Genomic DNA, 19308 nt, shown 5'->3' on the forward strand with positions numbered 1-19308 from the left:
ATGTGGAAACCTCTCTTGCTAACTTCACAGCCTTAAGTGCGTGAACTTTGTAATGTGTTTGTTTGATATGTATGTGTATACTGTAACATGGACATGATCGTATCAGTTGTCTGTGTACGCAAGTGTTTTTGTACCTTTTATGGTATTTCAATGTGATATTTTGTGCTCACCCCTGCTTGGAGTCAAATGAACTCTGCAGTATAAATAAATAAATAAAAACGTACTACTTCCTCGTCCTTGACGCTTATCCGGTATGTTATTCCTCCCCTATTCGTCCTGCTACTGTTCACGAAGCCCCATGCGCAAGGTAGCTTTATTACAGATTTAAAGTTATCTTCGAAAATATGTGCTTATCATAAAGACAGCACAGCTCCTAATATTCTTTAAGCAATAGATTTACATAGTGAAATACTGCACGGCCACCTGTATGCTTCGAACAACTCTCTAATCACAACAGGACCTGTTTCAAAGAACGGCGCCAAGCTATTGGTCTTTACCGCTTTTTACGCGTCGTGATCACCATTCCAGCAAAAATAAGGCCTTAATTCTTGTCCTCGCCTGCCGGATTGGTAATAATTTGTAAACACTTGCATTCTCGCAAAGCAAAACAGGTGATAATTCTCACACGTATATGCGTCCTCGAGCCACTGCAGCAGAGGCACAGCTCCGCGCGCTGTTCATGGGGGTCCCCTGGCACCATCTGTTCGACTTGGCGTCGTACCGCTCGACACTGTCCATTTCTGAGTTGTCATCTCCTCGGCCACCAATGGCGTAGATAAACCCCTGCGACGAAACAAGAGTGTTGGATTTGGTTTGTTTGGTTCAACGTCCCAAAGCGACTCAGGCTATCAGGGACGCCGTAGTGGAGGACTCCGGAAATTTCGACCACCTGGGGTTCATTAACATGCACTGACATTGCGCAGTACACGGGCCTCTAGAATTTCGCCTCCATCGAAATTCAGTCATCGCGGCCGGGATCGAACCCGCGTCTTTCGGCTCAGCAGCCGAGCGCCATAACCACTGAGCCACCGCGGCGGCCAAAACAAGAAAACGACAAAGCAAAACGGCTGTCAATGTGTTGTGGAGCCTCTGCACAGGGAGCGCAAAAAAACTACATCGTGACACAGAGTTAAGGATGAGCCTGGCACAGAAAACTCGCCAAGTATGTTGCCATTTTATGTGCATCTATAGCCGCCCCGCCCCCACCTTACATGATCTCAAAGAACCCAACAAAACAGTAAACAAACATTATAATATGGAAGAAGTTAGCGCAAAACTTAGACAGAGACCGAGAAGAAACACACAAGACGACAGACGAGCGCTCGTCTGTTGTCTTGTGTCTTTCTTCTCGGTCTCTGTCTAAGTTTTGCGCTAACTTCTTCCATATCATGCAAAGCCAACTTGCCCGACAACACGCTCTTCTAAACATAACAATTTGAGGAATATCATAATAACATTTGAATGTCCGGACTGAAAAGGAGAACATTTTTTTGTGCAGGTCATTAGCAGTATCTGGAGAAAGTGTGGAAAATGGAGCTCTTCCTAAAATAGATCGTATAAGTAAAGATGCGCATTTTTTTCTTTATCAAGTTCTGTGCAGGAAAGAGAGTAACTCATTTGATGTTGCTTGGGTATAAGCTTTATGTACAGAAATGACTATGTGCAGCAACAAGCTTGGAGCAGCACAGGGTTTCTATCGACGTTCCGTGAACAGAGTTCACGGCTGCTCGAGGACATTGCCTGCGTGCAGCTACAGCCGAGGCCAGAATCACTGTGGTGAAATGGCGGTAAAACACCGCATGTTTAGCGTCCCTGTCTACACATGTAAAAGTAAAATACATTAAACAGAGGAGTAGCAATGTTTGCCATAGACCAAATTTATGTTACGGCTTTTCCACTCTCCCTAATGTGCCTTGTTTACGGATTGTGTAGGGCTTGTGCAAACTCCGCACCGACCGGAGCGATGACCATGGTCGCGGTCCTCCTCCTTTAAGCGGCCCATATGCGTGCTGCCCGGGCGGAGGAATTCGACCCCATTGCCTTGCTCAGCGCACTGCTCAGCGGGGCTGTTCCGCAGCTCACTATAGACGCCCGTTAAAATAAATGGCGCCGCTATTTACATTAATGCAATTAGGTAATGGAAGCTTTCAAATTACTTACTGGGTATATGCGATATGCTAAAAAATGTAAACAAATGCACTTTGTTCTCGGCATTCGGAAGCGCTAGCAGAAAACAGACGAGGACGTGGAGGACAGACAACTGCATTGACTAACAACTTTGCTTCGGAAGGCAGCCGATCCGTAGCTTGTATAAAAACGAAGTGAATGATACGGACGCGAACAGATCCTCAAAACTCGAGCAGGGCAAGAACCAAGGATACACCTCCATTTCTCTATCGGCAGTGAACCAAGAAATAGAGGGCGCAGTTAAACACGAAAGACAACAACTAACACGTCTAGAAGACTGACAAAGAACAAGAGAAGCAATCAAAACAGCAACGAAGCAGTGCCAGGTAAAATCCTTACAAATGACTAAAAGTGAAAAAAAGACAGGATCATCTGCGAAACAAGTCAACAAATCACACGGCTAAAAGCTACCTGGTTTAAGACCGATTGAGGCAACAAAAAATAAAAAAAAAGCTTTTGTGAATGATAACAGCAATGCGATAGTTTCGCGTACATGAAAATCCACAGCTAACACGGCCTAAAACAAGCTGTGAGGCCTGAAAACCGGGTGGCGATAAAACCTTTCACAAGATACCGAAGGTGTGCTGTGTGGAAATATAGCGGGGGACAGCCTTCCGCCCCGCCCGCATTCCCACTCCGCGGATGCAGAGTTCCCGCTCGCTAACTGCGGATGGGGTTCGTGCTCGAGGGACAAAGGGAAGGGACGACACAGCGTTAACACTCATATGCTATTTATTACACTTGCAATTAATACATTGAGCGGGCCAGCTAGCTACAAAACATCAACGAGGCATTCCTCGGAAATAGAAGGCTACGTAAGAAGGACTTCCGACTTACCGGCTGGGGCAGAGGCGCGACTTCGGAGGTATCGGCAGCGAACGTTTGTATGCGCCGATAATGGCGGCCGGGTTCTCCCGTGCGCGCCACATTCTTGAGGCAAATCCATTCCCTAGCATTTGCTGGGAAAGGCGTCCAGAGCGCGCGCTCGCTGCACTCGCTTCGCTGCCTGGAACCAGAAGTCCAGCGGCAAGGCACAACGGATCCCCGTGCGCCTGCCGCGGAAGGTGACGAGAGCGTGCGGCTCCAACCGCTCGTAACGCTGGCCGGATCCCGAAGAGGGCAGCAGAAAGGGGGGTGGAATTGGGGCATTCATTCATAAAAGTATGAATTTTCAAAGGGTTAGACTGGGATGCAGGGAACATTTATGACTAAAAGGAACAGTGGCAGGCAAGCAAACACTCCTTGGCTTTGTATACCTGTGGACAGGGGTTAATGCCAAAGAGGAAAACAGGAAAATGTTAGAATGTATTGCAAGCGACATTGATGAGCTAGGAGGACAGGGCGAGATAATTATATTAGGCGACATGAATGCACACATAGAATACCTTGATGGGTACACGGATTCGACAGGAAGCATGCTGCAGGACATGTGTGACAGGCATGATTTAGTTGTATGCAACAGCACCGAGAAGTGTGAAGGGCTCATAACATGGGAGGCGGGGAGTCTGCACTCGACGATAGATTATGCACTAATGTCACAGAGGAGGTATAATAGATTAGGGGTAATGAGCATAGATGAAGATGTTCCAGAAGTCTAGGTAGTGACCACAAGCGTATCAAGTTGAGCTTCAGAAAAAAAAGCAATGTAGGACTGAAGCAAGATGAACAATCAGGGGGAAATTTTTACTCAGAAAAGCAATTGGAAGCAGCAGCCAAACAAATCGAGAAAGTAATTTTTGAGGATAGTGAAACAGAATGGACTTATACCAAATTAACTCGATTACTGGAGCTAGAGCTAGCTAAGGTGCGAGTAATGCAAAAAGGGAAAAGATGCAAACCCAAGAGTTGGTGGGATGAGGAGGTCAAGAGAGCAATAGAAAAGCCCAAGGAAGCGTCCAGGGAACACAGATATTCCAAGAAGAGGGGGGAACCAAAACCCGAAGTAGACAGAAAATGGGATACCTTCATAAAGTGTAGAAGGGACGCATCCTATTCGATTAATGAGAAAATTAGAAGAAAGGGTGCCCAATGGATGTCAAAAGTAAATAAAAAGGATAGAAAAGCGGCCCAAAAATTCTGGAAACATCTAAATGCAATGAGTAATAAAACTAGGCTAGAACAGACGTTTATTGTTACAGATGAGGGTATTCGACTAGAAGGGGATGAAGCAATAAAACACATAGGAACAAGGATGACGGAAAAATTTTCAGCAAAGCACGTGGTACATAATTTATCGAAGGAGGATAGACCGGTTACAGCAATAGCTTCACTTGAGCAAGGAGAGTGGGAAAGGGCAGAGAAGAAGGTTCCTAGTGGCACATCAACCGGACCAGATGGTATTCCGATTATGTTGATAAAGAAGTTAGGACCAAAATCAAAGCAAACATTAATGCACGTAGTGAACAAAATGATAGTGGATGAGAAAGTCCCCGATGAATGGCGATTAAGTAGAATGAACATGATATATAAGGGAAAGGGGGACAAAGCAGACGTAAGTAACTATCGCCCCATCACAGTGACATCTGTGGTTTACAGGGTCGTGATGCAAATTATAAAGGATAGACTGCAGGCTTGGGTGGAGAACGAGGGGGTGTTAGGGGAACTACAGAATGGGTTCCGGAAACAAAGGAGGTTGGAGGACAATCTATTTTCATTGACACAGCGTATAGAAGTTGCGGAAAAGGAACATAGGCCTTTATGGCTAGCATTTCTGGTTATTAGGGGAGCCTATGACAACGTTACTCAGGAGCATTTGTGGGACATACTGGGCACATTGGATGTGAAAAATGGAGTAATTAATCTTTTAAAAGATATATATAGAGGTAACAGAGTGCTCATAAAATGGGAAAAAAAATGTATCAGGGCCTGTAGAGATACAGCGGGTCCTCTGTCCCCTTTGTTGTTCATGTTGTACCTGCAAGGGTTGGAGACCAAGCTAGAGGGGAGCGGACTAGGCTTCAACCCATCTTTTTTCATGCAAGGGGAATTGATTAAACAGACATTACCGGTATTAATATACGCGGACGATATAGTGATAATGGCTGACAACAAGGAAGACCTGCAGAAGTTGTTAGACATATGCAGTACAGAGGGAGATAGATTAGGCTTCAAGTATAGTAAGGAAAAATCTGCAGTCATGATATTTAATGAAGAGGGCGGCGAGCATAGAATACAGGAGTTCGTGCTAAAAGTAGTGAATGAGTACAAGTATCTTGGGGTGTGGATAAATAGCCGTGTTGAGTATCTGACAGAGTATGAAAAATATCTAATGAATAAAGCTAGTAGGAATGCAGCTGTCATGAAAAATAGGGCACTGTGGAATTATAATAGGTATGAGGTGGTAAGAGGGATCTGGAAAGGGGTGAGGGTCCCTAGCCTGACCTTCGGTAATGCGGTCCTGTGTATGAGGCCAGATGTTCAAGCAAGGCTAGAAATTAGGGAACGGGGAGTAGGGAGGTTAGCTTTGGGAGCACATGGCAATACACCAAATCAGGGGGTACAGGGTAATATGGGATGGGCGTCTTTCGGAGAGCAGAGAGGCTAGCAGTAAGATAGCATTTGAGGAACGATTGAGAAAGATGGAGGAAAAGCGGTGGGCTAGGAAAGTTTTCAGATACCTGTATATAAAGAATGTTGACACGAAATGGAGAAAGCGAACTAGAAAATTGACAAGCAAATATCTGGACAGCAGTAAGGGGGCAAATCAGCAATTATCGGTTAAGAAAAAGAGAGAGCTTTGTGGAAAACAGGGATGCTGACGAAATCGGCACTGGAAACATACCGGACCTTTAAACAGGAAATTGTCAAAGAAAAGATCTATGATAATTGTAGGGGAAGTTCTTTGTTGTTTGAGGCCAGGACTGGAGTTTTGCGGAGTAAGACGTATAGAGTCAGGTACCAGGAGATAGACACTTTGTGCATTGCGTGCGGAGAGGAGGAGGAAACGGCTGAACACTTGATACTTTTCTGTAAAGGGCTTCACCCTACAGTGGAAGGCAGCGGGGCTGACTTACCCAATGCATTGGGGTTTAGGGATAGTGAAAGGAAAGTGGATTTTAAGAGATTAAAAGTAACCAAGCGAAGGTTATCTGATTGGTGGCTAAAAGCAAGACAGGAGTAAAATTTCACCAGACATGGCTAGGTGGCTTGAGCCACCGCCCGATGTAGAGGGTTCAGCCGCATCCATCCTTCCATCCATCCATCCATCCATCCATCCATCCATCCATCCATCCATCCATCCATCCATCCATCCATCCATCCATCCATCCATCCATCCATCCATCCATCCATCCAGAGCTTCTCTCCGGTTCCGCAGAATTCCGCGTAGCCTACGAGGGGGCGCTCCCGTCGCCGTTCCCTTTCCCCCATGAGGGAAACTTCCCTCCTCGCCCAGCCGGGGGCTGTCCGTCCCGAGGGCCGACGAAGATGGGCCGCATCGAAATGGAGGGGAGAAACAGGTTGTCCACATCCCTCCCTCCTTAAATGTCGGCCTATGGTTGAACCGTCCATGAATGCCATCGACGAAGGAGCCACGAGCGTTGCGGTGATGACTGCAAGACAGCTCATACTGGCGGGGTGCCGGGGTCACCTGGGTCACCCGATGAGCAGCAAGGTCAACGGGCACCCGTCCTTGTCCCGCGGCAAGCATCCAAAATTAGCGTGTCGGGAGGGTGTTGTTCGCGCCGACGCGCCTTTGTTGGAAGGTAGAGGGGCGTGCCCCCGCCTCTCGTAGCCGCTGCAAACTGCTCGCCGGAGACTCCGGAACTCGATGACTCACGGCCGCAAGGCAGCAGGCAGGGACTCATACAATAGACAGCAGGTCGGGGCAGCTTCTCTTGAACTCTGCATATCGCTTCTAGGATCTCCCACAGTTTGAATCAAAACAATGGAGACCGCGCAAACTCACCATTTGGTTGAATGCGGAGCAATGCAAGTGCCAAACAATCCTATCCGGCACCGCCCGAACGCTTGGTTCATTTGAACGTAGCTGTCTCTCTTCGATCGAAGCACATTCGCGGTTCGCTTTCTGGCATGGTGATGTTAAGCTCACTTAAGCTGCGTTAGCGTCTCTCGTTCTGCGAAATTATAAATTCACTTCGCAGCCCAAAAATAAGTTCGTTCGAACAAAGTCAGCTTTCTGTAGTTGAGCGAGATGTCTTGGCTCTAGCGAGGTTAAATATAAAACAAGCAAACCCGTTTGCGCGTGCTTGTGCCACGGTACGACGATGTCCTCCTAAAAGCGACAGGCAGCTCCCTAGGCAGCTCCTTAGGCCTATTCGCTCTTACACTTCCGGGTGCCAACAAAGGGCCAAGGACAATAGCTAGAACACAACGCCACGATGCGTTACGTTTCTGCCAAGGTGACCCTAACGCGAATGGCGCCTACAGCTTCTCGCGGTTTCGCAGCGCCCCGGTGCTTTTCCTGTAATCACGACTGCAATCCAAATCAGCTGATTACGGCACCCGGCTCCCAGAGCCAAAGAGATAGAACAGAGAATATTTACAACTATGTACAAGAAAAATCGGGCCACCCTTCAGGCTTCCGCATTCACTTGCTTCTGGCTTGCTGTTCTCTGTGGACGTCTCGGTCTCGCCCTCCACGTGCGGACCTCGTAGGTTCACCTTCCAAAGGTGTACCGATGAAGTGCTCATCAAAAGCGTAGCATGCACGGCAATTCTCCCATGCTGCTATGACGCCCATCTCGCTGTCAAGAAAGCATCTTCGCCTTGCTAACAACTCTGAATTCGGGTTAGGCCTAACGCTGTTCAAAATCCGGGCGGGCATTCCACGAACCGGACTGATTGTCGTCCCTCATCCCAAGAGCTTGCCACACGTTGGGGCGCCATTGTGGAAATATAGCGGGGGACAGCCTTTCGCCCCGCCCGCACTCCCACTCCGCGGATGCAGCGTTCCAGCTCGCTAACCGCGGATGGGGTTCGTGCTCGAGGGACAAAGGGAAGGGACGGCACAGCGTTAACACTCATATGCTATTTATTACACTTGCAATTAATACATTGAGCGGGCCAGCTAGCTACAAAACATCAACTAGGCATTCCTCGGAAATAGAAGGCTACGTAAGAAGGACTTCCGACTTACCGGCTGGGCGGGGGCGCGACCTCGGAGGTATCGGCGGCGAACGTTTGTATGCGCCGATAATGGCGGCCGGGTTCTCCCGTGCGTGCCGCATTCTTGAGGCAAAGCCATTCCCTAGCATTTGCTGGGGAAGGCGTCCAGAGCGCGCGTTCGCTGTACTCGCCTCCTGCCTGGAACCAGAAGTCCAGCGGCAAGGCACAACGGATCCCCGTGCGCCTGCCGCGGAAGGTGACGAGAGCGTGCGGCTCCAGCCGCTCGTAACGCTGGCCGAATCCCGAAGAGTCTCTCTCCGGTTCCGCAGAATTCCGCGTAACCTACGAGGTGGCGCTACCGTCGCCGTTCCCTTTCCCCAATGAGGGAGACTTCCCTCCTCGCTCAGCTGGGGGTTGTCCGTCCCGACGGCCGACGATGAAGATGGGCAGCATCGAAATGGAGGGGGGAAACAGGTTCTCCACAGTTGACAGAAAATTAAGGGGGATGAGATCGTAAATGGCAGGTGCATAAAACATTACACGGATAACCAAAATATGCACAATATCATGTCGAGGCAGAAAGTATTCAGAAACCAAAACTTATTTATTTCGCACATTTGCCATCATGGCATGAATTGGGTTCACTGTATACTAATTAAGGAATTCATGTAAGCAGTTTTCATATAGGAACCAGAGAAGGCTCATGATCTTATTGTTGTCAGTCAGCCAATTGGAGAAGTCCTCCTCCCTGGTTACCGTTAGTCCCACTTCCTGTAAAATTTGTGTCCCAAGACTCATCAGTGAAGATGGTATTCTTTCTTTGCTAGCTTATCTTAATGTTACTACAAGCGCGGATCCAATCTGCTTTTGCTACAAAATACTTAAAAAACACATGTAGTATTTTTCAGATCGTATCTGCCCTTTATTCTCAATGCTTATTATTTGGCTCAATCCGTCACGACTTGCGTGTAGCTATATATATATATATATAAATATATATATATATATATATATATATATATATATATATATATATATATATATATATATATGTGTGTGTGTGTGTATTTTGAAATATGGTTCGCGCTCTGATCCTCCAAACTACAAACTTCTTTGGCGTACATGCTGTCTAAGCTCCTTGAACACGTCATACACACTCAAACCATTAATTACCTTAAAGGTTGCAACATTATATTAAAATATCACCACGGTTTTCGCAACGAATTTTCTTGCGACACTCAGCTCGCTGGATTTAATAACGTCTTAGTTGATTTGATAAACGACGGGATCCAAATCGAAGCTTTGTTTACCAATTTTTGGTAGCGTGAGCTACACTGGCCGAGGCTGAGCAGATTCGCATGGCTCCTGGAGAGCCGTGCTGCGCATGCGCGAGGAGCAGTGACATCACACGGCCCACAGCTGGCGCGCTGAGCCGCCGCCGCTGCCGCGTGCGCCTCGCCGGCCTGCGCATTCCGGAGGAGTGACTTCATAAACCGCAGCAGACGCACTGGCGCCGGGGCGTGCCGAGCTGCGCGCCTCCATTGCGCAGTAGCCAAGTCTGACGCTGCGCCGGAGCCGCTTGATAGCACCTCTCATTTTGTGCGCATGCGCAGGGGTATCAATGGGGGTATACATATAGCGGGGCGTTTGCCAGTGTGGTATAGCCATGGAGAAGGGGAGCGAAATTGCTGCTCAGCGGCAAAGATGCTCAGCGGCTCAGCGTAGCTCACGCTATGTATATCCTTGCATAACCGAGCTAAGCCACTGCTATTTTTTTCCAACGAGTTTGATCGGGTCCCCCACAGTATACAACTTCTATGGTTATCGCATCACAATAATCACCCTGTGGTTTTCGGATTGATTAAACACTACCTCCCATCTCGCGTTCAGTTCACCTCAGTTAACCGTTTCAACTCTTCAGTGGCTCAAGTCACAACTGATGTACCACAGTGGACTTGCTTGGCTCCTGATTTTCCAAACAATCAGTGATTCACCGAATTTCGTTCCCAAATTAGACAGTTTGCTGCTGACTGCGCTGTGTACCGAACAACTAAAAGTGGCACTAATCACAAGTTTTTGCAAACTGCCCTCGAGTACATTAACGCTTGGTGTTCATCGTGGCTAATGGCTCTAAACCACTCCAAGACAAAGCTTGTCTCGTGTACAATAAATTCTTGCCGCATTCCAACCTGATATACCACATAAGACTGGAGACAGCTTCCACTTACATTTAGGAGTTCGGCTTCACCTGGAACTATCAAATTTGATTCTAGTAGCTGGGAACCGTTCTCTTGGCCTTCTAAAACGTAACCTTCGCCATGCTTCTGCGCAGGAGAGGAAACTTGCTTATACTACCTTACTTCTACCAAAAATCGAGTACGCTTCAGCCATATGGGACCTAGATCAAGCCTACGTCATAGGTAACATCTAATCCCTGCAAAACCGTGCTGCTCGTCTCATTTTTTAAGATTACTGACGTTTCGCCAGCTTGACGGCGCTAAAAGCTCGCGCTGAACTTGATAACCTTTTCTATCATCGCAAACTTGCTCGCTTAATACTTTTTTACAAAATTTGCAATCATCCGTAGCTCCATGACGATTGCTTTCGCTCGCTCTCAGCAGTATTCACACCTCATGACCATAATTTCAAAATCAAACGCAACACGCGACACACTTTTGCTAAATCTTTCACTCCCCAAACCATTATTGACTGGACCGGCTGCCTTCTGCAGGCGCAACTGAAATCTATCCTACGTTATTTCCAGAACTTTTAAAAAATAAAATCTCTGTGTATTTTTTTTTCTAGTTTTGTTCTGTTCACCGCAATCCGTTTGATTTTGATTTTTCACACTGTCTATTATGTTGCCGTAATGTTCATTTCGCCTGTTGTTGTTCCGCCACATTTTGATACTTGTTCCCTGATCATTTATTCCGCTTTTCTTGTTTTAATTAGTGTTCAGTTTGTCATGATAGACATTCACTGCCATGTTAGCTTCTTTGCCTCCCCCATACGTGAAACCCCCGTAATGAGGGCCTTTAGAGATTCTGGAAATAATGAAAAAAAACAAATAAACTCATTTTCTTAAGTGGCAAAAGTGAGCTAACGCACTCATCTTTTAGCTTGTCGAAAGTAGCCACTTGTGATGTTTTAGGTGAATTGATTTTTGTCAGAAAAATTTCTGCTTGCTTGAAGTTTAGGACAGTTGGCGGCAGGGACTGCAGTCTCGACAGTGAGTGGATTACCACACTCTTTTTATCGTCAGTGTTATCTGCATGCTTTATACAGCGTATCGGCTGTTTATACAGTATATCGGTGTGTCTGGCCAAGGTATGTACTTCCTACTGTATAGTAAAGGAATAAACGACGCCCAAAGAGCATGTTACGAACAAATCCTGATGCATACTTGTGCATTCTTGAATTTTTTCCCCCGCCGGCAAAGTATAGAAAGAAGGTGAGGAGCAGGAAAGAGAAAATAACGTCTACCCCTGACCTTTTCCCAATTCTTTTTAAAGTTAACTGATAGCTGCTGAACGTAGTCTCTTACAGCCACTTTTCAGCGTGAACCGTATCTTTCGTTGAGGTTTGGTTCTTGCCTTGCCTGGTTCTAAACATTTTTCCGGCCACCTACGACAGGAGTTAGGGCGGGTACCAAGGGTTAAGCAGTCTCTATCTCAATACTGCTCGCTGCATTTGAGTTACTAACTTTTAAATGTGGTGTGGACTATATTTCTTCGGGCTAATTTTGAATGCGTTCGCTCGTAAGATAACAGTGGATTCTTGGCCCTTCATTCGAAGTGCTGAGCCGAAAAGTTAATAGATCATAAAGTTACAAAAACTAATGCTGATGATAATAAGCCTATTAATTTCACCATTCATTGTAGAGCGTGCAATCCCAGCCGCCGCATGTCTCCGCACTCGAGGAAACAGAAATTTTGGCTAAGAGCAAAAATGAACTCACTAAAAAAATTATAGAAGCCGTCACTTCAATAGTAAAAAAGATGAGTGCGTTAGCACACCGCCAGTTGCCCTGTTAGTAAAAGAGTTCTAATTCCGTTCCGGCCCAGCATGACATTGTGCCCATTTTTGGATATTGCCTGCAATGTTTTATCGCGCCCACCTTTGACAATCTCACCAGTCTTAATTTCCTGTCAGCATACCCCGTACCTCATCACAGGTTTTATCGCAACCAGGTTTTGCAATATGGAGGTGAAGGAGCGTGACAGCACACAGCGAATGAAGAAAGCAGCTGAAAGAGTAGAAACGGACACAACAAAGCGCTGAACTGACACCTCTTCCCACTGCTCCCTTTTTAGGCCGTGTGCTGCTGCGCTCCTTCACGTCCATAGTGCAAAACCAACTCCCCCAAAACTTCGTGCTTTCAGGTTTTGATGCTTCTTAACTTCTTTTAGGCGGCGTTTACTGCACTTTTTTTCCCGTACGCGGCAACCTTCGCATTCTTGTCGCTATCATTCGCGCAAGCTTTACCGGGTTTTTTTCTTAATCTGTTTAAGTGCTTTTAATCCAGTCTGACTTTAGCCGCGTCATTGTTTCCATTTTCGTCACGGCTTTCACTAAGCTTTTGGTTTTTTATTGCATCAACCTTTTGTCACTTCTAGCCTTGCTGATTGTTTTTTTGATCGACATCGTTTTAGATGTGTTTTATTGCGCTCTCTATTTTCTGGCTTTTCTCCTGCATCTGTCAACCCCCCCCCTCTTTTTTGTTGCTTTTTTCGGCTGTGTTACTTTTTTTGGCGACGATGAAGAAATGATGGCGTACTTGCCGGTTCTTCCGATTTCGAGCTTTCATGATCATTTCGCGTGCCTCCCTTCGTTTTTCTGCCTTTGTAAAGGGTCGGATTGGATGCGTTTCATTAAAAAGGGTTCATTCAGTGCAACTGCGTCCTCCTTATCCACGCCCGTTGTGTGCCAGCGCTGATCTTCTCAGATTAATTCTTCTTGGTTGCCCAGTTCTCTGTGTCGTCGGCAGGCTCGTCGATGGAGGAGTGACTACTTTGACACCTGGACTCCATGTAGCGAAAAATCACGCGAACGCGAAGGCGACGGCGGCGTCGACGGCTGGCGTTCGCACTGTCGCTTGTGGGCAACCTCCATGCAAGCGAAGGCGGCAAGCGACGCGAACCCGCGACGTGCGCAGCGGACTCCGTGCTTTGCGCACTCAAGCTTAGAAACACGCCCGTAACCTGTTCTCTCTCTTAAAATTTTGTGAATGTGCCTCATAGTGAGGGCCAAAGGAATATTTCCTCTACGGCAGCGGTGTAGCGGCAGTGGAGATAGCCAAAGGCGTGCTTGCGGAGACGAAGTCACATCACGGGTTCACGGGGGAGGTGTGCTTTCGTTCGGTGCCTGTGCACTCCGGCTTAGTAAAAACACTCCCATAAACTGTCACCGTAGTTTGGTTGTAAGTGAGCAAACTTTAATTTACCAGTGAGAATGCGCGCCGCGAGTGTTTCTGCACATTTGGAGCGCAGCGGCACGGTGGATCGAGCGCCGGTACCCGCGGCTCGACACGCCCGCAGTACGCCCGCTCGCGTAGCCCGCTCCAAATGCTGTCAGCCCTCGGCACCCAACTAGTAGATTGTTTTAATTATTTAAATCATGCGGGTCTGCCTATTAGCTACAAAACCAAATATTTTATCGACGGTAGCGATGACCAAGACGACGGACGGGTTTCGTGAGATGTACCCGTGAGAAACCGTGGACAAACCGGAAACGGCTTTGGGGGGCTCTGATTGGCCAGTCGCGTGGGGGACTTCCGGGCGACGAGCGAAATTTTCTGTGGGTGCAGATCCGAGCGACACGGCAAGCGACACATGCATTTTGCTTCGCGCGACGGCGTCGCTCGTCGCTTGCCGCCGTCGCGTTCGCGTTTTCGCGTGAGTTTTCGCGTCCAGGCTTGAATTCCCAGGACCGCTAAATTGGTAGGCGTGTAATCGATGGAACACTGTCACTATATTTAGTTTCCTTCCCAGGGTGCTATGCCCATACCAGCTGACCCAGGCGGCGACATCAGCAGAATTGTGTCAGCAAGCTGTACAACCAGAAGCGTCACTGGTTGTGGCTTCTATTGACTTTGTGGTGCCTTTTCACAGCTGTACAGCTGTTTTTGCCAGGTTAGTAATAAATACACCTATTAAGGACGACTATGTTGTCTTGATGGGGCTACCAAGCACACAGCTTCTTTTTTAAACGTTGATATTTGCAGTGATGCAATTAAGTTCGTGTCACTGTCATATGGTGATGTAGAACTAATCCGAGATTCAGCTCTTACTCTTGCTATAGCTTTGACACCTATATTATAAGGACAGATTCCAAAAGACCGAACGAATAACAACTGAGATTGCAAATGGCTTACCATGAACCTGAAGCAAGTATAATGCACTCTAAGCAGTATGCTAGACACGATGACGGTAACCATGCTAGCCAAAGCCGAGCCGCTCCGGTTTGCACAGTTGGTAGAATGACTACTCTGGTGAAGGGGTAGCGTCGGGTTTGAACCTAGGCCTAGGACCACTTTCTTTCACTACGATACTGCTGTGGAAGCTGTATAGCTTTTCTTTGTAGCCCTGAGGCGGCGCTTGGGTGGATATCAATTAGTAATTACTCCCTCACTACATAATTGCGGCGGAAATTGACTAACTGAAGCTATGTAGAGACAAGATACCAGAACATGATGCAACTAATAAGAGAAGCAATAAACCCGTTCTAGAGTTGGAGAAGGCAAGCTAACCGATGGTCGTTAAGGGTAACTGGAGGCTCCATTAGCACCCTCCCAGTGTTAAAACGAGATAGATAGAGAGCGAACGCATTTTAGTCCCCGTGGCCTTCTAAGTGACCAGAAGCTTGCCTGGAGAACAGCCAAGCAGAAGTCCTTGCGGGCGAATACCATGCTCGCCTTCTCGGTCCACCGATTGCGACTGGCGTCGAAGCACGCGACAGAGCTATCGGGGGCGCTGGTGGAGCCGCCCACGACGTAGATGCACGCGTTTAGCACCGCCATGCCGTGGCACGCCCTGCGATGGGAGAAACAATGTGCGCTGGCAGGCGATAGTGCACCGAGGGAGTGAACCAAGAAGAACGCTGACCGTGCCGTCTTACTCGGTATTCCTCTCTCCCGTACGAGTATAGAGGCACAACCACATAATGCTTAAGAAGACCGAAGGAAATGACGCACGTACCACGTTTTCTTTCTGGGTATTTTCGGCTATGTTTCATAAGCGCTGCTTAACAACATAAAAACATACGACAAGGACACCAAGCAAGGCGAAGTAGAAGTTTTATTGTGTTTAGATGCCCCTGGAACACAACCGTATAAAAAACGCCCTTTTTTAAATAGTTTTGTGATATGTCGGATTCCTTGCGATTCGTTTGCAGCTAGCAGGGGATATCAAGACTCTTCCTGGCAATCACGGTACGAATGTGGTCACGCCGAGATAGTTTACGTTTTTATGGGATTCTTGATTCTCCTGGCGAAACATGGGCGCAATCCGAAGAAAAATTTCTGGAAGCTCTCTAAAAAAATTTCACGCTACAATTACCAGTAAAAGGAACCTGCCGTGCACATAGTCTAGGCCCTTTCGCCTTCGACAAATGTAGACCCATCGTAGCACGCTTCTTATCATTTATTACGAGAGATACGATATTTGGCCAAAAATCTAAGCTATAGAGGACAGGGATTAGCATAAGCGAACACTTCTGCAAAGCCATTCGCACTAGTCGCAAAAAGCTGGTGGATTTTGCAAGAGCTGCTGGACAGGCTTATTCACTGAAATACAACAAACTAGTTATCGAAAATCAAAGTTTTATTTACTGCTACGTCACTGACAGCGTATGTGAGGTCTATATTAGTGACGCACTTTCCACAGACGAGAGTAATTTCTAGCGCATCCGCCCCTCCGCCGTCATCGTTACTAGATGTTAGCAGACGTCGGTCGTTTGAAAATAGATTCTTTTTTTTATAACATTAGGAGTGTTAGCAATAAACGTGATGCCCTGTCGACATTGACCGACAACTGTTCTGCTGACATGGTGATTCTTAAGGAAACTTGGCTCTCCTCAAAAATCAATGACAAAGACATCTTGAATTGCGCACGAAAATATAAATTCTACAGGTGTGGTCGGGGAACGTGATCGGGCGTTTTCATAACAGTCGCTGACGACTTGGGTTCCTTCAATGTTTCTATTCTTTCCCCGCTTGAAATTTTTGTGTGAACATCCGCCTCAGTTACAAAGATATTATTTTCGTCGCACGTTGTCGTCCTCCCACTTCATCTAATTGTTACTCGTCGGATCTGCATGATGTTTTAGTAAATTGCACAAGAGGTTTCCCTCATCACCCACCTTCGTTCTAGTCGATTTTAACTTTCCCAGCATTAATTAGGGCATGCATCATCAGTTTGCTAACTGCAGCTCCTCCGAATGCATCTCCTTTCTTGACACATGCTCCGACTTTAATCTTTGTCAATTAGTTAACAGTCCTACGCGTGTTCCTCAATCTAGCGCCACTATCCCTGACATAGTACTTACCACACATCCGGTCCTTGTTAACTCACTTTCACCTCTGCCTGGCATGAGTGATCATTCAATTATTTTAGTTTAATGACCAACGTATCACATCGCAAGGAAGTAAGTAAAAAAGTTTATTAAAGACTATAGGAAAGCCGACGATATTTCTATCAACACGGAACTAGCAGATTTTTCAAGCGAATTCTTCTCGAAGTTTTCAGAGCGTTCAGTGCAAGAAAAGTAGCTCTCCTTCAAATCGAAAATCATCGAGCTTACTAACCAATTTATCCCTCTAGGTAGGATAAAAAACTTCTATAATGCACCTTGGTTCACAACATCACTCATGTGATTATTGAATAAAAGCGAACTTTTCGTAGAGCCAAGTTATTTGTGTGTGAAGAACGATTCGAGGCTTATGATTTATGGGTGTTTAACGTCCAAAAGCGACTCAGGCTATCGGGATCAGGGACCCGGGATCGAACCCGCGTCTTTCGGGCCGGCAGCCGAGCGTCATAACTACTCAGCCACCGCGGCGACTAATTCTAGGCTTATCATCGCGCGGCAGCAGAGTACACTAACGCGCTTGGAATTGCGAAGCGCACAATTCTTTTACGAACTCTGCCGTCGATGCTTGCTTCAAACCCGCCCAAATTTTGGAATGTCGCTCGCGGTGATGAAAAGTCACAGATCGAATTATTCGCTTCTGACAAAACTGTTGTTCCCGAACAAAGTTGTGCGCTTTGTTGAACGAGGCATTTGCATCATCCTTTCTGAGAAATGCTCGTTTCGCCCTTCCTATCGTTACCCGTTTTGAATACGAGACCATGGATCCTATCATCGTAGATTTAACTATAATAGCAAATTAATACGTGAAATTAAGCTCTCTTCTTCACCCGGCGAAGATGGTATCAGACCAAAATTTTTGAAAAATACTGAAGCGTATTGTTGGATATTGTTGTCTAAACTTTTTTCGCGGTACTTGTGAAGTGGCGAATTTCCGGACGACTGTAAATTGGCGAAGGTGGTTCCTATTTTCAAGTCAGGTGATGTTAATTCCCTTACCAATTACAGACCCATCTCATTAACAAGCATTCCTTGCAAACTACTGGAGCATGTTATTTATAGCCGTACTCTAACTTTCCTTGAAACTAACTCTCGTTTTTCAGTGTTCAACAGCATGGTTTCCGAATGCACTATTCTTGTGAAACTCAGCTCTTAACCTTCACAAACGACTGGTTTTCTGCCCTTTACTCTCCACTCATTTCTCCACTCATTATTGACTGCATTTTAATTGATTTCGCGAAGTCTTTTGATACTTTTTGCCACAGACTACTACTTCTGAAACTAAGTAAATATAATCTTGATGCTAACGTTTAAGATGGATTGGATGCTTCTTATCTAACCTTGCACAATTTTCAACTCCTAACGGCCAGAGCTCTGATTCTTGCAGTATGAAATCTGGTGTTCCACAGCGATGAGTGCTGGGACTATTGCTATTTCTTATCGATATTAACGACTTGCCTAATAGCATATATTCCTCCAACAAACTTTTTACTGCTGATGGTTGCGCTATTTACCGTCAAATTAAAAACTCTTCTGATCACCTTACCCTCCAATCCCACCTTAATCAGACTTATTCTTGGTGTAAAACATGGCTAACGAAGCTTAATGTTACTGAATGCAAGTTCATGAGAATTTGCCGTCGTGCATCTGATAAGGTTTCTTTTGATTATTTACTTAATATTAATCCGTTAACACACGTTTCATCTTCCAAATACCTTGGTGTTCATATCTGCAGTAACCTTTCCTAGAAAATTCACGCGGACTACATAACAAGTGACGCTATGCGTACACTTGGTTACACGTCAAAGTTTTTCTATGGCGCCGACTAACTTGAAACTTATACTTTACAAAACACTAGTCAGATCAAAGCTAGAAATGCGTCATCAGTATGGGACCCTCCACTTACCTAGCTCACTAATTCTCAAGATCGAATCTATCCAAAACCGGCCTGCGCGTTTCGTTTTTTCTAACAATAATCGAACTGCCAGTGTAACTGCAATGAAGACTAATCTAAGCCTTCCTGATCATTCCATTCGCCGAAGATTTGCGCGTATATCTGTTTCAAAAAATCTACCATTATAGCCCTCATCTCAGAGACTCGCTACTTCTGCCGCCTTCATAGATTTCTTCCCGCAGCGACCATCAGTTCAAGGTTGAAGGACCAAGCAGCCCCAGCACTTGTCTTGCCTTTGTCCCGCCTTTGTTGCGCGGTTCACCCACCAAGAACGCACCAACTTTCATTTCGCCTCATTCATCCCCAAGACAGCTAAGTAATGGAACCACCTTCCTGCTATCATTGCATCCATTACAAACTCCGAGTTATTTAAGAATGTACTTAGTGATTATATAACCCAATTCTGGTGTACCAATATTGTTCTTGTATATTTTTTTAGTACAACGCACTGCTCTCTGCAATGCTTCTGCCCTGAGAGTAAGTAAGTAAACAAATAAATAAATAAATACTCTGCG

At 46.3% G+C, this 19308-nt stretch overlaps 1 protein-coding gene across 1 annotated transcript in view; it reads right to left on the bottom strand.

Annotated features, from left to right (window-relative positions):
- LOC144134594 (kelch-like protein 10) overlaps positions 1-19308 on the bottom strand; it is a 677760-nt gene that overhangs the window by 99745 nt on the left and 558707 nt on the right. The window contains exons 7-8 of the mRNA XM_077667481.1: positions 15119-15284; positions 626-783 (exon numbers count right to left, since the gene is read on the bottom strand). Coding sequence (XP_077523607.1) covers positions 626-783; positions 15119-15284 — 324 coding nt within the window. The remainder of the gene's footprint in view (positions 1-625; positions 784-15118; positions 15285-19308) is intronic.

Source organism: Amblyomma americanum, chromosome 5 (genome assembly GCF_052857255.1).
Source record: "Amblyomma americanum isolate KBUSLIRL-KWMA chromosome 5, ASM5285725v1, whole genome shotgun sequence".
In the NCBI taxonomy this organism is placed as follows: domain Eukaryota; kingdom Metazoa; phylum Arthropoda; class Arachnida; order Ixodida; family Ixodidae; genus Amblyomma; species Amblyomma americanum.